Source organism: Eptesicus fuscus, chromosome 18 (assembly GCF_027574615.1).
Source record: "Eptesicus fuscus isolate TK198812 chromosome 18, DD_ASM_mEF_20220401, whole genome shotgun sequence".
Classification (NCBI taxonomy): Eukaryota; Metazoa; Chordata; class Mammalia; order Chiroptera; family Vespertilionidae; genus Eptesicus; species Eptesicus fuscus.
The window spans coordinates 6,262,445-6,281,686 of NC_072490.1; the positions used below are offsets into that span (position 1 = coordinate 6,262,445).

General features: G+C 55.6%; 1 protein-coding gene across 5 annotated transcripts in view; it reads left to right on the forward strand.

Annotated features, from left to right (window-relative positions):
- The first annotated feature begins 210 nt into the window (after positions 1 to 210).
- The window catches only part of XYLB (xylulokinase), a 34,920-nt gene continuing 15,888 nt past the window's right edge, over positions 211 to 19,242 (forward strand). For 3 of the 5 annotated variants that reach the window (XR_008554446.1, XM_054708000.1, XM_054708001.1), the window contains exons 1-12: positions 235 to 329; positions 1,581 to 1,663; positions 5,983 to 6,052; positions 7,925 to 8,005; positions 10,162 to 10,248; positions 10,831 to 10,959; positions 11,750 to 11,815; positions 14,048 to 14,120; positions 16,040 to 16,158; positions 17,082 to 17,163; positions 17,768 to 17,808; positions 18,374 to 18,489. Coding sequence is in view for 4 of the 5 variants with exons in the window: in XM_054708000.1 (XP_054563975.1) it covers positions 273 to 329; positions 1,581 to 1,663; positions 5,983 to 6,052; positions 7,925 to 8,005; positions 10,162 to 10,248; positions 10,831 to 10,959; positions 11,750 to 11,815; positions 14,048 to 14,120; positions 16,040 to 16,158; positions 17,082 to 17,163; positions 17,768 to 17,808; positions 18,374 to 18,489 (1,004 nt within the window). In the remaining variant the exon portion in view is untranslated. Of the gene's footprint in view, positions 330 to 1,580; positions 1,664 to 5,982; positions 6,053 to 7,924; positions 8,006 to 10,161; positions 10,249 to 10,830; positions 10,960 to 11,749; positions 11,816 to 14,047; positions 14,121 to 16,039; positions 16,159 to 17,081; positions 17,164 to 17,767; positions 17,809 to 18,373; positions 18,490 to 19,242 lie in introns of all 5 variants that reach the window. The other 2 variants (XM_054708002.1, XM_054707999.1) reach the window with 2 other exon arrangements.

The window sequence follows — 19,242 nt, forward strand, 5'->3', positions numbered from 1 at the left end:
GGAGTTGGTGCGAGCGGGTTGCGCAGAGCGCGCCCGTCCTGTGCACAGGTTCAAAGTCCCAGCGTCCCAGCCCCGGACCGCGCGCGTCCGTGCCGCCGCCGCCCGGCAGGCGGAGCCAGAGCACAGCCGGCGGGTGACTCGGTCCAGGAGGCCGGCCCGGCGGGGCGGGGCGGGGCGAGGGGCGGCCCCTGCGTCTCTGGGCGTTGGAGCGCGGCGACAGTCACGCCGCGGGAAGGACCGGCGGGCGGGCGGGCGCCGGAGCTTCCAGGGCCATGGCCGAGCCCGCCGCTCGCCTCTGCTGCCTGGGCTGGGACTTCAGCACGCAGCAGGTACTGTCTCGGGGCCGGGCCGCCGCCTCCGCGTATCCCGGCGCGTTGGTGGGGACCCCGGTGCGGGGACACCCAGGCCAAGCCGTGGGCGTACCTCCCGCTCGGACTTGTCGGGACCCGGCGCCCCAGCCCGACGACGCCTTGCCCGTCCTCCCTCCCCGCCCCCCCCCCCCCCCCCCCCCAGTTTCACCAGACGCCCGACAGCGATCTGGCCTGTACCCCGCCCTCCCGGAAACGGCGCCCTCCTGCTCCCCCCGCGGCGGGATCCTGGGGGCGCGCGGTGGGGATGTGCCCAGGGCGCCCCGGGGACGCGCGCCGTAGGGGGCCCCCAAGTGACAGGACCCCGAAGGTACTCGGCTAGTGTCAGATGGGGGTACAGACGGACGGGTAGGTGACCTGGAACCAGGTGACCGCTTGAAAAAAAAATTTTTTTTTTTTTTTTTTGGTGAAATGGAACAATGTACTCTGAACTTTGTTCCGCCCTTGGTTGGCACCAGCCTGCCCGGGTCAGCATGCCCAGCAGTGGTGACAGGGGACGGGCTATGCAGTCCCCAGGACCCCATGGACAGGCAAGCAGTCAAAATTGGCCCAAGGCGCCCCTTTCTTAACGTGGGGGGTCAGCACAGTTGTAGTCAAACCTCTCTTCTCAGATGGGCCGGGGAGGCGGGCCAGTCCGTGAGCAGAAAGTCTTGTGGGACCCTGGGTGAGGCTGGTTGCATTGCAAGGCCTCGTTTTCCCCATACGTCTGGGGAAGGAATTGGACCCCTGGGTGTGGAGGTCTGCCGCTTTGGGACACTGTAAGTCTCTGGACCAGGGCCATGCCCTATGCCTGTGGGAACAGCCCAGGGGCCTTGCCTGGTCTCTCAGATCCCTGCAGACATGGTCGCCCAAGAGGCATCTCCAAACCCTAGCCTGCCATCCCTTCGCCTCGAGGGCTTTCTCCGGCCTCCTGGCCAGGAATCCGCTCATCTCTGAACATTTATCTCTAAGAGGGTCTTGGCTTTGGGCGTTTGGTGGGCAGAGATTCCTTGAGCTACAAGGGGGTTTCAACTCAGTCTCAGCTTCTTTTTTTGTACTAAATCTTTGGGCACGTCCCCAGATGAGGCTCGGTTGCCATGGTTACGACAATGCACCCCAGCCTTCCAGGAGGTCTCCAGGTTGAACCACTCAGGTCACCTGATGAAGTTTGTCCCTGGACCCGGGTAGCAGCTAAGGAAGATTCTCTGCCCGGTCGTTTCGAATGCTTTGCAGGTGAAAGTGGTTGCTGTTGATGCAGCGATGAAGGTCTTCTATGAGGACAGTGTGCATTTTGACAGAGACCTTCCAGAGTTTGGGTACGTACCTCATGTGCATTATTTCTCTGTGTGGGGGGTGCTGGTTTGGGGGGCCCCCACTCAGCCTTTAACATCCATGAACATGCTATTCTGGCTCCATCCAACTGCAGGAGTTGTGGTCTTCAGCACCCTTTTTCTGTGCCTGGAATGTTCCCTCCTCCATTCCTTTGCAGGTCCATTCATTCATCCATCCATTCATGCATTCATGCATGTATGCAGTAGGTACCAATTGAGACTTTGCATCAGGTACTGTGCTGGGTCTGAGAATTTTGTATAAAGGGAGTAATAGCTATGTACTCTTTTGTATCTGACATTTTAATTCAATATAATCATTTTGGGATTCATCCATGTTTATCAGTAGTTTGTTCTTTTTTAAAAAATATATATTTTATTGATTTTTTTACAGAGAGGAAGGGAGAGGGATAGAGTTAGAAAGGTCGATCAGCTGCCTCCTGCACACTCTCTACTGGGGATGTGCCCGCAACTAAGGTACATGCCCTTGACTGGAATCGAACCTGGGACCCTTGAGTCTACAGGCCGACACTCTTAAACTCTTATCGACTGAGCCAAACTGGTCAGGACTGTAGTTTGTTCTTTTTATTGCTCAGTAGTATCCATTGTATGAATGGATCACAACTAGTTTATTCATTCACCTGATGAGAGACATTTGGGTTGTTTCCAGTTTTTTATAATTATAAATAAGGAGGCTATGAAATTCACATACAAGTCTTGGTGTTGACATAAGCTTTCATTTCTCTTGGAAATGAAATACCCAGAAACGGCTAAGTTGTATGGTAGGTGTATGTCTAACTTTTTAAGCAATTGCCAGTTCTCTTCCAAAGCGGTTGTTTTAATAAAACCGTTTTGTTAATAGGCATGGCATGTACTTGGTACATCATTCAAAAGAAACAAAAGGCCTACATTGAGAAGTTCTAATCCCTCTATGATCTCATCTCTTCCCTCCTGGCCTCCTCTACTTCTTTAGTTAGTTTTTGGTGTATCCTTCCAGAGTTTCATATGGAAATATTAGCAGATAAGAATACTCTTATTTTCTCCCTTTCTTACACACAGAAAAGCATACCACATATAGCATTCTGTACTTTGCTTTATTCATTTCACAATCACTTGGCTGTGTTTTCCATGTCAGTACATGGAACTGCTTTGTTCTTTTTATAGATGCACTAGAGGCCTGGTGCACAAAATTTGTGCACTGGGGTGGGTGTCCCTCAGCCCAGCCTGCACCCTCTCCAATCTGGGACCCCTTGGGGGATGTCCGACTGCAGGTTTAGGCCTGATTCCCACAGGGATCGGGCCTAAACCTGCAGTCGGACATCCCTCTCACAATCTGGGACCGCTGGCTCCTAACCGCTCGCCTGCCTGCCTGATTGCCCCCTAACTGCTCCCTTGCCGGCCTGATTGACACTTAACTGCTCCTCTGCCGGCCTGATTGCCCCCAACTACCCTCCCCTGCTGGCCTGATCATCTCCAAGGCTTTTATAAGTATAGATAATATTCCATTGGGTAAATATACAATCTCCTGTGTAGGATATTGGGTTGTTAGCAATGAAAAATGATGTAGTAGCCCTGGCCGGTTTGGCTCAGTGGATAGAGCTTCGGCCTGGGAGCTGAAGGGTCCTGGGTTCGATTCCGGTCAAGGGCATGTACCTTGGTTGCGGGCACATCCCCAGTAGGGGGTGTGCAGGAGGCTGCTGATCGATGCTTCTCTCTCATCGATGTTTCTAGCTCTCTATCCCTCTCCTTTCCTCTCTGTAAAAAATCAATAAAATATGGAAAAAAGCACACAAAACGGTCTCTGGAGAAAAGTATTTAAAAAAGAAAAAGAAAAATGATGTAGTGAATTTCCTACATATGTGCCAATGTATCTGTAAGATAAAGGTTTGGAAATAGGATTGCTGGATCAAAGAGCAAATAGATTTATAGTTTCGGAAGGTGTGGCCAAATTGCTTCCCGTAGGGATTGAATTGATTTGCAACCCATCAGCAATCCATGAGAGAGTTTCCCACAGCACTGGCAATTCAGTGTGGTCGTAAAGGAGTTTTTGGTTCTTTGCCAGTCAGAGGTGAAAAATGGTAACTCCGCCGATGTACTCTGCATTTCTCTCCTTGTGAATGAGGCTGAGCATCTTTTCAAATGTTGGAGACCTACTTGAATTTTTTTTTTCTGTGAAGTTATTTTTCATGTCCTTTAACCCATATTTCTGTTGGATTGGTTATCTATTATCAATTTCTAGGAGCTCTTCACTTATTAGAGGAATTGTCTCTCTTGTTACATGAATCACAGATATGTTTCTCAGATTTTTGTTGGTTTTGACTTGTGTGTGGTTTGTTGCTAGTGTTGCCACACATGGGTCTTTGTTTTCTATGCCATCGAATTTCTCCATCTCTTTCTATTCTAGATCTCGAGTCATACTTTAAAAAGCCTTCCTTACTCAAGATTATGAAGGAATTCACTTACGTTTGCATCTAGTTCTTATAGGATTTCAGTTTTCCAGTATAAAAGTATTTGGAGTTTCTTTAGGTGCATGTCATGACATTTACTAGTATACATAAACTTAACTTTTTCCAGATGACTCTTCGGTGGTTTAACACAATTATTTATTTATTTATTTTTATTTTTTTAAATATATCTTATTGATTTTTTTATAGAGAGGAAGGGAGAGGGATAGAGAGCTAGAAACATCGATGAGAGAGAAACATCGACCAGCTGCCTCCTGCACACCCCCTACTGAGGATATGCCCGCAACCAAGGTACATGCCCTTGACCGGAATCGAACCTAGGACCTTTCAGTCCGCAGGCCGAAGCTCTATCCACTGAGCCAAACTGGTTTCGGCCATAATTTTTTTTAGAAGCCTATCTTTACCTCACTTATTTGAGACACCAGCCTTATCCTATGCTAAATTTCTCTCTGTGTGTTTAGGTCTATTTCTGGGCATTTTCTTTTGCGCGATTGGTTGGTGTGTCTGTCCATGAGCCAGTAACACATCGTTTCAATTATTCCAGCTTTTGAATAGGATTTAATATCTAGAATTGTTGGTCCTCTCTGATTGTTCTTCTTCTTCAGTTTCCATGGCTCCTCTTTCTTGTTCTTAATTGATGCTTACTTTAGAATCAGCATTTAATGTTCCAGAAAGCAAAGTTATTAATATTTTTATTGAGATCATATTACATTTATAAATTAACTTGGAGGGAATTGACAAGAGGTCAGGTCTTCCTGCCTAAGCTCCTACTGTGTTTTCCCATTTGCTCAGTTCTTCTTTTGAGCACTTCATGTGTCTCTTAATATGCTTAACGTATGGATTTTGCACATGGTGGTATATTGCAGAAATGACCGTAATCCTCCACGCCTCCCTGTACCCATGCCCTTTGCTACGTGACTTTGTAGCTCCTTTCGTTAAGAGATGGGGTCCTTTCCCCACCTGTTGATTTTAACCAATAGAACACGGGGGAGGTAACATCGTGCCAGTTCTAACCCCAACCCTTGGTAGGCTTTGCGTGCATCTCCTCTCATTCTTGGAATCCTATACCGCCACCACATGAACAAGCTCAGGGTAGACTTGCTGGAGATTGAGGGACCCGTGGCCTCATTGCCCCCATATCCCCAGCTAAGAGAAGCAGAATTCAGCCTCCAGAATCAGAGCCCTCTAGCTACAGTGAACTGACCACAGAGGCATGAGTGAGACCAGAAGAACCAACCAGCTGAGCTCAGCCCAGCGACTGACCAACAGAAGCGTGAGCTAAGTGGTTTCAAGCCAGTACGTTTTGAAGTGGTTTGTAATGAGGCAAAAAAGTACCCAGTGCACATAGTTATTTTAAATCTTATTTCTAACTCGTTTATCATTTTGGATGAGGGTCTTGCAGGGGTGAGGAGGAGAGGGAGAGGGTTCCAGGTAACCTTCCACAGATTGTAATCCAAGGACTCGGCCTGATAGCCGAGAACTTTTCTCACGGATGCAGCACTTCCTGTAGCCACACCTTTCCCTCTCCAATTGCAATGGATTTGGGGGGACTGCTCCTCCAACCCTGTGCTCCCCCAGTCCCTTCTTGATCGTTGCACCAAGTGACACCAGTGCCTGCCTTCCGAGGCTTGCTTTTGCTGGTGCTTTCTGAGAATTGCCACTCTGGGCAATTTTCATGGTTTCTCTTTCCATCTCACTCAGCATTCGTGCCTGTTCAATCTAGCGTCCCCTCTTAAGGTTGGAGGAGGGGGCATGTCTGCCTCCACTGGAGTTATCCAGGACCTGCTGCTGCTGGCCCCCTGCCCCAGCTCTGCCCCTCATTCTTTCTTGTTCTCCTTGTAGGACTCAGGGTGGGGTTCATGTTCACCAGGATGGTCTGACAGTGACTTCTCCAGTCCTGATGTGGGTCCAGGTAAGCACAGGGATCCCTGTCCCTCTCCTGTCCCCAGCCTGCCTGGCCAGCAGACCTGGTGATTTGCTAGGAAGCCCAAAGGTGGCAGCTCATGAGAGCATCTGTTGAGACCAAGTCCTCATGGGGAACTGGAGGCCGTGTGGTTCCTAGGGCCAGGCTCGGCCTCCGCTGGTGTCAGCACTGAGCTGAGAGGACTCTCAAAGGGCTTCTGGGTTCAGGAGCCATAGCAGCTGGGAAGTCCAGCCAGTCTCCATCTCCCAGATACCACAGAGCCGACCTTTCCAGATACTCAGGCCCTGTGACCCCCCTTATGCCCTGAGATCCACACGCAGCCTTGGGTTCTTAGCGCTCAGTCCCCAGACCCCTCCTCTCCCAGAATGGTGGCTGGTGACCTGCCCCACCAGGTTCAAGCAGGCCTGCCCACTCAAGACCAATGAGAAAGGAAGGTGCCTGTGGCCAGATCCAGGTGACCCATGGGGCCACAGGACCGAGGGTGCGGACCGCACAGACAGGCAGGATAGGGCTGGGAGCCGCCTGATATGCCACAGGGGTCGCGAAGCCCTGAAACAGGAGGCCAGCCAAAGGCAGAACGGAATGTGTCTGCCCAAAGCGTTTCCAATCCTCCAATACCCGTTTAACCGAATTCCTGTAGGAAATTCTTTCCGTTGAGATAGCTAGTCTGATTTCTTATGTATCAGCCTGGCCCTGACTCATCCTGGAGGACTGGGGTCAAGGATGAATTTCCACCAGGCAGGCTGGCCAGGACGTGCTTCGGAGGGCGGAGCCAGACCGCGGGGCATTGGTGGAGGGGTTGGGGGTGACAGGCAAGAGGTGGTGTCTCGAGGTCCCAGTGATGATGTCAAGGCCTTGATTTGGGGGTGAGCGGTGGGTAGAGAGCCAGGCGTGGGGTTGGGGCCAGGTTTCTCATGATGAGCAGCCTCGAGGATTGGACGAGTTCTGCTTTTGCCCATCCTTGCCCCAGCTGTACCCACACTCCCTGCAGGAGGTTGGCCAGCAGAGGTAGAGTTGACAGCCACAGCCAGGCTTGTGGAAGGAGTCCTCCCTGCCCTGGGTGGGATGGCGGGGCCCGCCAGAAGCTCAGGTGGCTTCTCCGCCCACAAGGAAATCCCTGCCTGTGGTGACTCTCTAAGTCTTGCTCTGCAGTCTTAGGGGAAGTGTCGAGCTCTGCCCCCAGGGGGTCTTGCTAGAAAGAAGACGCTGACTGGATGGCGGATGGCGGATGGCGGATGGCGGATGGCGGAGGGGTTGGGATAAATGGCCATCCCCTGCCTGCTGTCTCTCCAGCCTGGACATGGGGACTGTGGGTCCGGAGCCCCCTTCTGGTGGGAGCCCTCTGCTTTGCTTTTCACTTCTCCATTGCAGTGAAGTGACGTCATTACTATCACGGGTTGGAAACACAAATAAACGAAACCAAAATTTGAGGCGCCTTGCTTTCTCCCTTCCCGAGTGCTTGGACGTCACAAATCGGAGAGGCAGAATTTAAGGATTAGTCATTAGTGCTTCCATTCTTTAAAAAGAGTTTTAGCCTAGCCCCGGCCAGATGGCTCAGTTGGTTGGGACATCATGCTGTCAACTGAACTTGAGTCCTCTCTCTGCTACTCACTCTGAATGTGTGAGTTTGATTCCAGGTCCAGGCACATGCCTAGGTTACAGGTTTGATCCCTGGTCGGGGCGCTTACCAGTGACTGTTTCTCTCACATCGGCGGCTCTCTCTCATCCATTGTATCGGTTCCTTCTTCGTCACCTCCGCTGTAATGGCAAGCCCTTCCTTCCGTGTGCGCTTTGAGGCTTGTGCGGTTGTGTGGTTCCATGGGTCAGCGCAGTCACGGTGTGTTCTGCTTTTCTCCTCAGGCTTTGGACCTCATCTTGGAGAAGATGAGGGCTTCGGGCTTCGACTTCTCTCGAGTCCTCGCCTTGTCCGGGGCAGGCCAGGTTTGTGTGCAGCAGCCCGCACGGACCACGCGAGGGCGGCTGTGTTGGGCAGCGGAGCCGGGGGCGGGGTGCCCGCTCCCCGAGAGGGAAGGCGCTCGTGCTTGAGACCCCCTGAGCACGTTTTGTTGTAGGAGCCCCTATAGCTGCTTTGCCTGGGAGGGTAGATGGCCTGGCTCCTTGCAGAAAGATCGGAGACAGTTCTTACGATTGCTCACTGCGTGACATAGGACAGCGGGCGAGGAGGAACGCGGGGATGGAGGGATTGGCGTGAATTTGTGATGACTGGGGCACTAACATGGCTTTTCTATTTCCCGGACGTGAAACCCAAGTCAGGAATTACACTAACAACGGTCGCAGTGTTAGTGGTAGAGATGCTACCGCCGCTGCTTACAAGGAAGGTGTGCTGGCCGCAGTGCTGAGCCTTTGCTACAAATCACCTGGGTCCTCATAACATTCCCACGAGGTGGGGTCACGGGGTGGTCAGCACGGGGGGTTCTGGCACGCTGCCTGGTCTGATCCCCAGCTCTGCCATTTTCGGCGGTGACCCGGGACACGCCATCCAGCTCTCTGCGGCCTGCTTACCCTCATCTGCCATAGGCTCAGTGTGAGCGTTAAATGCCTAAAATGTAACAGTGCCTACGTATGTAAAATCCTTAAGCTTTAACTACCAGTGTTGTTATTGTCATTGCCATTGACATGGGGGGGAGGGGGGACCCCCTGAGGCACAGGGAGGCGATGTCACTAGTCTAAGGTCACTTCGCCCCCTGCTGGATTAGCCCTTGTGAGCGAGTGCTCACTGATTTTTCGGAAGGCGCCTCTTCCCCGTGACCGGACAGGAACTGATTGCTCTCGTCCTTGTTAAACTAAACAGATTCCCCGGGTGCTCTCGTCCGCCCCTCACCTGATCCCAGGCCTAGACACCCTCTCCCTCCGAGGCATCCCCTTCACCCCCATGGCCGGGTGCCCCGTGACCACCTCAGACTTACCACGACCCAGACTGCGCACCCGTCTGCCCCCATACCTCTTCCTCAGGCTGCCTTCCTCAGGCGTCATCTTCCCACCCCCACATCCAGGGGTCCCCACGTTGCTTTGGACACGACTCTTGCATCTGTCACCGCTTCTCCAGCTCCCCTGTGGCCCAGGCCTAGTGCCATCCTTTTCCTCTGGGCTTCGGCTCCAGCCTCCCTGCCCGCAGCCCACCTCCTCCAAGGTTCCCGCGGGCCCGTTCGTACAGCCAGCCCTGCCACAGCCCGCTAATCCGGAGTCCCCACACCTCCAGGAAGAACCCCGACTTCCTGAGCCTGGGCCTCGAGGCCCTGATGCTGCCGCCTTCCCCTCCCAGCCCCATCACCCACCTCCCGCCCCAGCTTCAGGCCCACTGCTTAGAATGCCACCCTTCCCTCCGCCTGCCCCTCCTGCCTGTTCCCACAGCCCTGCCTGCACCTCCAGGGTTTTCTAATTGTACGCGTGTACCTTCTTTCCCGACTCAGCTTCAGTATCCCGCAGAATAGGGACAACACCGTCCTATTCATCTGTCCCATGCCTGGCCTGATCTAGGTGCTCACTGTTTGTGGAATGAATGGATGGGTAGATGGGGGTGGGGAGCGTCCGGCCCGCAGGCCGTAGAAGGCGCCTGCGAAATCACTTGGTCGGGCTCTGCCAAGGCGTTAGGGGTGAGTTAATGCAATGATGGACCAAAGAGGGCAGGCGCATTTTTAAGTTGATAATTTTGTCTGGCCCGAGAATGAGGTTATAAATATCCAAATGGCCCTTGGCAGGAAAAATGGTTCCCCACCCCTGGAAATGAGTGAATGAGTGAATTTCAGGTGATATTATGAGCCATCTGTTTCAATCCAGTTTTACAAAAGCACCAATATCCAGACTGATCGTTCCTCCTTGGAGTCTTCCGACAAGGTGTGAGGTGGACGGGGCAGTGTGTCCCCCCCCCCCCCCCCCCCCCGCGCCCCCGCCCATTGTGTAGACAGGAAAACCGAGCCTCGTGAAGAGGAGGAGCTCTGTGGCTGAGAGGGTCAGGGCTGGCCTGGAGCCCCGTTCTTTGCGTGCGGTCTGGGGTCTCTCTGTGCTTTCTGTGTCTCCTGAAGGCTGGGACACCAGTGTGTGGCCTCACGAGCGTGTACCTGGCTTTCCCTGGACAGCAACATGGAAGTGTCTACTGGAAAGCTGGGGCCAGTCGGGTGCTGACAGGCCTGTCACCAGGCCTCCCGTTACACGAGCAGCTGCAGGTAACTGGCCAGGATCGGGGAGTCACAGAAACTTCTCTAGAGGGGAAAGGAAGGCCCTGGGGGGTGAGGCTTTGAGCGCCGTCGGGGTGTGGGAAGGCGGCTTGGGTGGTGGTCCTGTGAGTAAGGTCTGCCCTGCCCCCCTGCGGTGGGCATACCTGGTGTCTGGACAAAGGGTCGGGTGCTAGCAGCCCTCATCACACGGCCCCCCCTGCCCAGCCTGACTCTGGCTCATGGCCCCCTGGGAATCTCCTCTTGGGGCAGGATGCCTCCTGATGCTGGGAGGCCGGCTCTGGCGTCTCCTCCCCTCCCAGGCTCCAGGTGCCCCGGCAGAGTGGCACGAGTCCTTTCCTGCCCACGTCTAGCATCGCCTGTGGCACTCGGGCATCCTCCCCAGAACCTGCAGCCTCGAGCTTTCTGGGAGCGATCCCCGTGGGCCAGGCTGAGGTGTGGGCGTGACGGGGTTGCCCTTGGGCCTCCCAAGGTCGCATCCAGGGAAGAGGCGCCCACACCAGGGCAGGATGACCAGCAGTCCCAGAACCAGCAGGCAGAGCGCAAGCCTGAGCCCTGGCGCCTTCCCTCCAGGCCTGTTTCTCCATCCGCGACTGCCCGGTGTGGATGGACTGCAGCACCACCGCCCAGTGCCGCCAGCTGGAGGCCGCCGTGGGCGGGGCCCAGGCTCTCAGCTGCCTCACCGGCTCCCGTGCCTACGAGGTGGGCAGGGCTCGCCTGGGGCTGGGGCTGGGGCTGGGGCTGGGAGGAAGGTCTGGTAGTCGGCTCCGGTCCCTTTTCTCGGGGGTGTCTGGGAGGACACAGCTGGTGGCCGGTCCCTGTGGGGATCACCTGAGGCTGTGTGGGGTCACAGAGGAGCCAGGACGAGGCACTCTGGCCCCTGGTTCCGATCAAGGCCGTCCTGCCTCCTTGTGCTGCCCATCGAGCAAGGGCAGGCCTCCCTGTGTGTTCCCAGGTGCGAACACGGCTGTGCTGCTCACACAGGTGACGATGGCGCCTGGCTTTCAGCCTCTCTGACTTAGCTCTTGGGTAGTTTTGAAGCTGAAAGGACTCAGTGCATGTAAGACAGTACAGTTCCTGTCCAAGTGAAAAAAAAAACAAAAAGTAAAAAGAGTGCCTGTTTCCTGCTGGCCTCAGCCAAGGGCCCACCCCACCCACGGGTGGCTGTCACCGGCCCAGCCCCAGCTTGGGCCATGCGACCCTCGCTGGAGTACAGGTTTTGGGGATAGGGCCAACCCCACCGGGGCCACCTGAAGTCAGAAGGATGTGGGTGGGGAAGGTACCCCCGAGTCCGCCGCTCAGGTGCCCGTGATCAGAGCAGGCCTCCCTGGGTGTCAGTGCCGAGCGAGGCTTTGTCGCTCAGGTGGCCAGCAGGTGCCACGCATTCCTGAGGCCTTTGTAAAGTCTTCACGTACTAACTGATCTCCAGAGCACGGAGCTGCTCATTCCATGTAGGATTTGGGTTGTTTAAGAATTTGCCATCTTTTTCCAGCGATTTACCGGAAACCAAATTGCGAAGATTTACCAGCAGAACCCCGAGGCCTACGCACACACGGAGGTTGGTTCAACGTTCCTACCTGATGGACAGTCACAGTTGAATTCCTTTTCTAATACTTATCTTTTCTAATACTTATCTTTAACAGAAATACACCTCCTGTGCATTGGTGGGGAAAAGACACACACACATTGATCAGCAGACATTATAAATGATATATTCACTTTGCAGCTTTTCCTCATTTGGAAACAATTTGCTTGTTTCCAAAGAGGAGGGAAAGAATGCAGTCGTGGGAAAGAGAAGCCAGGGGCAGTCCTGTTCAGAAGGGGTGGAGGTCAGGGTCAGGGTGGGAGCCCCAGGGACTGGTGTCTTCCTGGGACCACCCAAGTAAGGGGCCGGGTGCCCTTTAAGGCTCTGTCCACTCGGTCTCCTGAATGCCTGATGCAGCATGGCTGCCAGGCTCTTGATTGGCGTGGGGTCAGTGTTTTCTTAGGAAGTTGGTAAAGTTGGACTGATGTCCAGCTGTGGCCCTTCAACCTGAGCCTGTGTCCCAGGGCACCCAGATCTGTTCCTTGAGCCACAGTCGGCGAAAGGCCACACTTCATGCCGCCTGAGAAGCAGCTTGACACCCCTCAATAGTGGCTCCCATTTGAGTCATTAGAGAATGGTCAGCTCGTGTCAAACCAAAGGACCTTTTTAACCTTTTGCACTCGGATGTCGAGTGTGACTTGACACGGTTAGCAGTAGAATAAAGGAATCGAGAAAAAAGCAAGTGAGTGCAAAGGGTTAAAAATCTATATATATAAAAGCCTAAATGGCCGGCCAGTAGCTATGACGCGCACTGATCACCAGGAGGCAGACGCTCAATGCAGGAGCTGCCGAGCTGCTGTAACGTGGCAGCTGCGGTTCTCAGGCGAAGCACCCGGAACCAGAGAGGAGGGAGCACGATTCCGGGGTGTGTCACCCGAGAACCGCCCTCTCGCAGTCCCATTGGGGGATGTCAGCTGGTTTCGGCCTGATCCTGCGGGACCCCGCTGGGGCATGAATCCGTGCACCGGGTCTCGCCCACCAACCAATCAGGATGAGTATGCAAATTACCCCAACAAAGATGGTGGCTAATTTGCATATCAAGACAGCGTCCAAAGAAGCCAAGAACTGCAGAAGGGAGTAAAGCTTTGAAGAAGCAAGCAAGCCGGGGGGCGGGGCGGGGAGGAGAAGGGCGGGGCGGAGGCGAGGCCGGGGGCGAAGGGAAACGCGGGCGGGCTGGAGGAGAAGGTGAGGCGGGGGACAAGGGCGGGGCGGAGGCGGGGTAGAGTGCAGCAGGAAATCCTATTGCAGGATTTTTCCTGCAACAGGAAAGCTAGTATATATATATATATATATATATATATATATATATATATATATATAGATTGATTTCAGAGAGGAAGGGAGAAGGAGAGAGAGATAGGAACATCAATGATGAGAAGGAATCACTGATTGGCTGCCTCCTGCACAGTCCCTAATGGGCATGTGCCCGGACCAGGAATCAAACCTTGACCTCCTGGTTCATAGTTTGACACTCAACCACTGAGCCATGCTGGCTGTGCCCAACGGGCCTTTTTAGTCTTGGAAGTTAACATCCAGTTTATATTATGAGTGGTTCAAGATGACCTTGCAGCATTAGCCATGTCGGTTGTGGGCAGGGGTGAGACACGGGACAGAGGTGGCCTGACGGGGGCAGGAGGTGTCGGCGTTCTCTGCCCTGGCCCAGGGGCCCGTGGTTCCCTTGTGGAAGCACAGACCCCCGAGCCGACACCTGAAATCTGTTACCCGTTCCTGCAGCTCCTGTCTGGGTCAGTCGGAAGCTTCGAAGGGGCCTTCACTGATTCTTGCTCCGAACCCTCAAGTGTCTGTTTTCGGTCTGAGTCCTGTGGTCACACACCCACCCCACTTCCCTTGTGGCTGGATACAGAGACCACAGGGGAGGAGGCAGGAAATCGGCACCACGCTCCCGGGAGGCCGGTGGAAAACCCGCCCCCCTGCGTGTGCCTGTCTCTGTTGAACTTGACAGTTGTGTGGACGGTCAGAAACGGGGGTGAGATGCCACGGCCGTTCCTGGGGCCTCTTGCTCACCATAGAAAGCTCTTCTCGTGTGTGTGTGTGTGTGTGTGAAGTGTGTGTGTGTGTGTGTGTGTGAAGTATTCAGTTGCTTAGAGCAGCGGGCCTCTGGTGGTCCGTGAGGTCCGAAAGGTTGGCGACCGCTGGCTTAGAATATGTGGAAGTGAGTCCGATCTCCGTTTCCTTCCCTTACAGAGAATTTCCTTGGTTAGCAGTTTTGCCGCTTCCCTGTTCCTGGGGTCCTACTGCCCCATTGACTACGGTGACGGTGAGTGAGCCCGCAGAGTCGTGGGCGGGTGCCCGTGCAGTGGGCACGCAGGTGGTGTGAGCCTCGTCCTGGGCGTGTGCCCGTGCTGTGGGCGCGCAGGCGGTGCGAGCCTCGTCCACCTGGGCGGGGCCCGCCTTTCAGGCCTGCTATCGGCCGCCAAGCAGGGAGGGTGTTGGTTACCTGGCTGTTGGCAGATGACCAGAGCAGTTCCCTGCTGGAGACCAGGAATCTGGGAGCAGCTGAGCTGGGTGATTCTGGCTCAGGATCTCTCGTGAGGGGGCCGTCCAGCTGGCGACCCTGGGCTGCGGCCATATCTAAAGGCAGGATGGGCTGGAGGATCCAGGTTCACACACATGCCTTTTGGTCAGAGGCCTCAGTTCCTGGGGGGGTGGGGGGGGTGCTGTTAATGACAAAACAGCTGGATTCCCCCAGGAAGGATTGACACCCTCATCTTGGAAGTGAGGTACCATCACTTCTCCCCCAGGTGTGGGGAGGCGAGGACCTCACAGGCGTGAACACAGGACTTGGGGGTGAGCCGGGGCCAGTCTTGGAACCTGGCTCCCACAGAAGTCATTTATTGACGTTTTTGTTCACATTGGGAAACTCCTGAGAGTGGTGAGCTTCTGGAATCAAAACCTGAACCAGGCCCAGCTGGCGTGGCTCAGTTGGTTGAGAGTCGTCCCATGCACCCGGAGGTCGCCGGTTCACTGCCCAGTCGGGGCACATGCCCAGGTTGCAGGCTCGATCCTCAGTGGGGGGCGGGCAGGAGGCTGCGGATCTATGTTTCTCTTTCATCGATGTTTCTGTCCCTCTTTCCCTCTCCCTTCCTCTTTCTGAAATCAGTCAAAATTAGAAAAAATAAAATAAAAAGCCTGAACAAAAATAAACGGGAATGGTCGCAGGGAGGAAGGAGGGCTGGGAGGGGATACTGAAGGGACCCTGGGTGAGCCTGGGCCGCAGGAGTGACCAGAAGCAGGAGGAGGATGTAGAGCAGATGCCCCGACCCGGGAAAGGGGCTTCGGAGCAGAGTGGGTGCTCTCAGCCCCGCGAATCCAGCTGAAGTGTTCGAGGGCTGTCGTGTTCCAGACATTTTTCGAGTTTTCAGGGGGACAAAGTGAGGTGATTAAGGAGTGCCCTCCCCCAGCTTCACTCACAGTCGGGACAAGTAAAGGTTCCTGCAGCTAATGGCGTAGAACTCAGATCAGCAGAACTCAACCGTGGACGAGCTTGGGTGTGCACCTGTGCTCTCCACCCTCCCTGAGGCAGAGTGCCGCTGGGGAAGGTCACACCGCCGCTCCCGTAGGCACGCCACAGGGCCACCATCTTCAGCCTCCGCCGGGCCTCCCGCTCCGCTCACCCGAGGAGTCACCTCCTAACTTCCCAGCTGCCTCTCATGGGCAGGTGACTCCATCCCTGTCCCAGCCCCCTCTGTCTGCCTCCACCTGTGCTCCGGGTTCCATCCCCTCCCCCACCCCGAGGGAAGCCTTGGGAGAAATAGATCGTGTTAGCAAAGAGGAGGTGAGCTCAGTGATGAGCAGGAGGAAGGTTAGGGGAGTCTGAGCGCTCTCCCCGAAGTTTGATGTGATTGGGACGTCCCTGAGGGCTGGCCCACATCAGCAGTGGGCTACCTCTGAGGAGACACCTTGAACTTCAGGGGACATAGAGCAGTTCCTTGTCAACATCTTCCCTTCCCCTGGCCAGGCCTCAGCCAGGTCTGGGGGCAGCAGCTTTCCAGGCTAGCCTGGGCGGGGGTGGGGGGTGGATGAGGGAGGGGGTATTTCCAAGGGCCCTGCTAGCCGCTGGCTGGCTGGGTCTAGCATGACCCTGGCACATGGTATACATCCCATTGGTCCGCTCTCCCTCCCAGATCTGTGCACTTTTGCAAGGTGTTTCTAATTCTCGTTCCCTGCCTTCCGTAGGTTCTGGAATGAACTTGTTGCAGATCCAGGACAAAGTCTGGGCCCAGGCTTGCCTGGGTGCCTGTGCACCTCATTTAGAGGAGAAGCTTGGCCCCCCGGTACCGTCATGCTCAGTTGTGGTAGGTCCTCTTTCCAGGGACGTGGCTCCTTTAAGAGCTGGAGGGGAACAAACTTTTCTTCCCAGACACCAGGAAATCTCATTATTTATTTTAAACTTTCAGAACTGAAGTCAAATCAGGGAAAGGGGGGAAAAACATTTTCTTTTCCTAACTATGCTTCCTAAAGATTGTACATTGTCTGGAGGGGTCCCTGCCCTCTGGTCCCACAGCAGCTCGTGGAGGTGCCTGAGGGCCCTGGTTCCTGGGGGACCCCCCCCTCCCCACACTGCCTTTTGGATTTATTTTCTTTAGACGGTTGACATCTGCATGTGTGTGTCCAGTTATTCTTTTTTTAAAAAAAAAATGTTTATTCATTTTAAAGAGAGAGGAAGGGAGAGAGAACCATCTGTGTATTGTTGCACTTACGTATGCATTCATTGGTGGTTATTATAAGTGCCCTGTCCGGGGGTGGCACCCCCAACCTTGGCGTATGGGGACGATGCTCTAACCAGCAGAGCTCCCCGGCCAGGGCTGTCCAGCTGTTCTTGATCCGATGGCTGGGCTGATCGGGTGAGCGTGTACGGGTTTGTCTGCTCCCCTGAGTTGGCTTACCGGTGTCCTCCTGTTGTTTATTGGTTTCGTGTGAATGCTATATCCAGAATGTCAAGCTTTCATGACCCGTACAAGTTGCAGATGCGCTTGCTCTGGTGACCCCGACTCTCAAAATCAAGTGGTCTTCGAGGTGGTGGGGTGACCTCATGTTTGTGGTTCCAGGGCTCCTCTGGCCTTTTGTGAACGGGAGGGGACATCCCCGGTTTGCCACAGGCAGCGATGTGGCTCCGGGCTGTGACCTGGAGCCTGTCCCATCCCGTGGCCCGCGGGTGGACGCCGTGCTGAGAGGGCGGGCTGGGCCTCAGCAGAGTGTGCCGGCTTTTCCTCCCCAGGGGCCCGTTTCTCCCTACTACGTCCAGCGCTACGGATTTCCTCCGGGATGCAAAGTGGTGGCCTTCACTGGGGACAACCCCGGTGAGTCCCTGCGGGGCGGGGGCGGGGGGGGGAGATCGCTCTCCAGGGAGCCTGCCTGGTCCGTAGCCTGGCCTCTATGGGGCCCTCCTGTGGTGGGGCCCCTCCCTCCCTGGCTGTAGGCTGCACTGCTGAAACCTGACTCCCTGGACTTGCCCCACCTTGGCCCTGCCTGTCCTCCGGAGCCACGCAAGGCCATCTCCCCACCCAGGAGAAAACTGACCCGTGATCAGGGAAGGCAGTCCTGCCCACCGCTCCCAGACCTGCCATTTCTGCTCCAAGCTGAACCTCTCACTTCCTCTAACCCTTCCTCTGGGACTTGGTGTTGAGTCCCTGCCCCATCATTTGATCTGCAGGTGGGGCTTACTCCTCATGCACACACCTTGTTTTCCTTTCAAAATGAAAATAAGTTCATTGAGTCTCCTTAGGAGCACGTGTTCGTTCTTATACCTACTAACGTAGCCTCAGCTCACCCTGTTCCTGCCTCTACCCTTAGCATGTGGGTTCAGGGAGGAGGCGGGGGGGGGCTCCCAACTCGGGGGGGGGCGATTGTCGTTTGCTCCGTGGCTCCCAGGCGGCTAACCAGAGGCTCCCCTCCCATCCTCAGCGTCGCTGGCAGGCATGAGGCTGGAGGAAGGTGACATTGCGGTAAGGTGACTGCTCACGCCCGCAGGTGGAGCCAGCTCTGTCTGCCCTGGGGGTCATCAGCGCTGCCTGTCAGAGGGCCTGATGGTCCCAAAAGGCAGCGGAGGGAGGGGACAGGGAGACCCAGGGCCTGCCCACATCTCCTCTCTTAGAAGGCCATTTGCCTTTGCCGCGTCCTCTGCCTGCCTTGACAGTGGCCAGTCCTGGTGGGCACAGTGGCAGAAGGTTCAAACATTGGGCCCCCGGACGTGAGCTCCCCGGATGAGAAAGGCAGGCATCACCCATGCCCTCCTGGGTTTAGTGGGAAGTCGCGTGGGGAACCAGTCATCACCCACACCCTTAGTTAGACGCTGTTGTGGTACGTTCTAGAAAGTCAGCCCCTAGGATCCAGGACAGCCTGTATCTGGGGAGCTGACCTTGGGCTCCTGTGGTGCGGGAGGGTCAGAAGAGGTTTCTCCCCCGAAGCGGCATTTACTCCGCGGTCTGCAGCAGGAGGAGGGAAGCGATGGGGTCAGGGCGGTGGAGCTGGGCAAAGACGGGGTCCCTCACCCTGCCCATCTCTCCTCAGATCAGCCTGGGCACCAGCGACACCCTGTTTCTCTGGCTCCAGGAGCCCATGCCCGCCCTGGAAGGCCACATCTTCTGCAGCCCGGTCGACCCCCAGCACTACATGGCGCTGCTGTGGTAGGTTGGGTGGGGAGGAAGGAGAGGCGGGCTGTGTGCCCCCATTGGGAGCACCCCAAGTTGTCCCACTGAGCAGGCTCTGGTGGGCAGCTGAGACCCCGGGACTCACCGGGTCCTGCTGACACAGAGCTGGGTGGGGAAGACCCCAGGACCTGGAGTCCCCCAAACCCGGGTCCACATTCCAGCCCTGCCACCCACATCCTGGGTGCTCAGCCTGTGTGTGGCCTGGGGCAGTCGCCCTAGCACGTGTGGGCCACGCCTTGCTCATCACGTGAGGAGAAGGGAGCGTTTACTTTGTGTTTACATGTGTGCTACCGTGATGACATGTTTGGCACGTGGTAGATTCAGTTCCTGTAGGAAGGGGGTGCACTGAGCACTGAGCACACGCATTCAGACACTTGCTGAAAACTACTAAGCGGGGGGTGGAGGGGGGGCGGGTTCTGAGCCTCTGCGCCCCAGGAACTGCCGGAGAATATGTGGGTCTAGCACATCTAGCCAGCCCCTCCCCGTTGTCCAGGTGGCACCGCGTGCAGAGCCCCAGCTCCCTGCCCCGCTCTGGGCCCCTCTGTGGCAGGCTCCTCTGTCAATAGCCCGAGACAAGCGCGTTTCCAGGCGATTCCTGGGACCTGAGCTGGGCCTGGGACCCGGGGGAGAGCCTCAGGTCCCTGCCAGGCAGCGGCGGGGGGTTGTGGTCCAGCCTGACCTGCAGCCCCTCTTCTTGGCAACACGTGTGTCCAGTCCGCGAGCACTGGG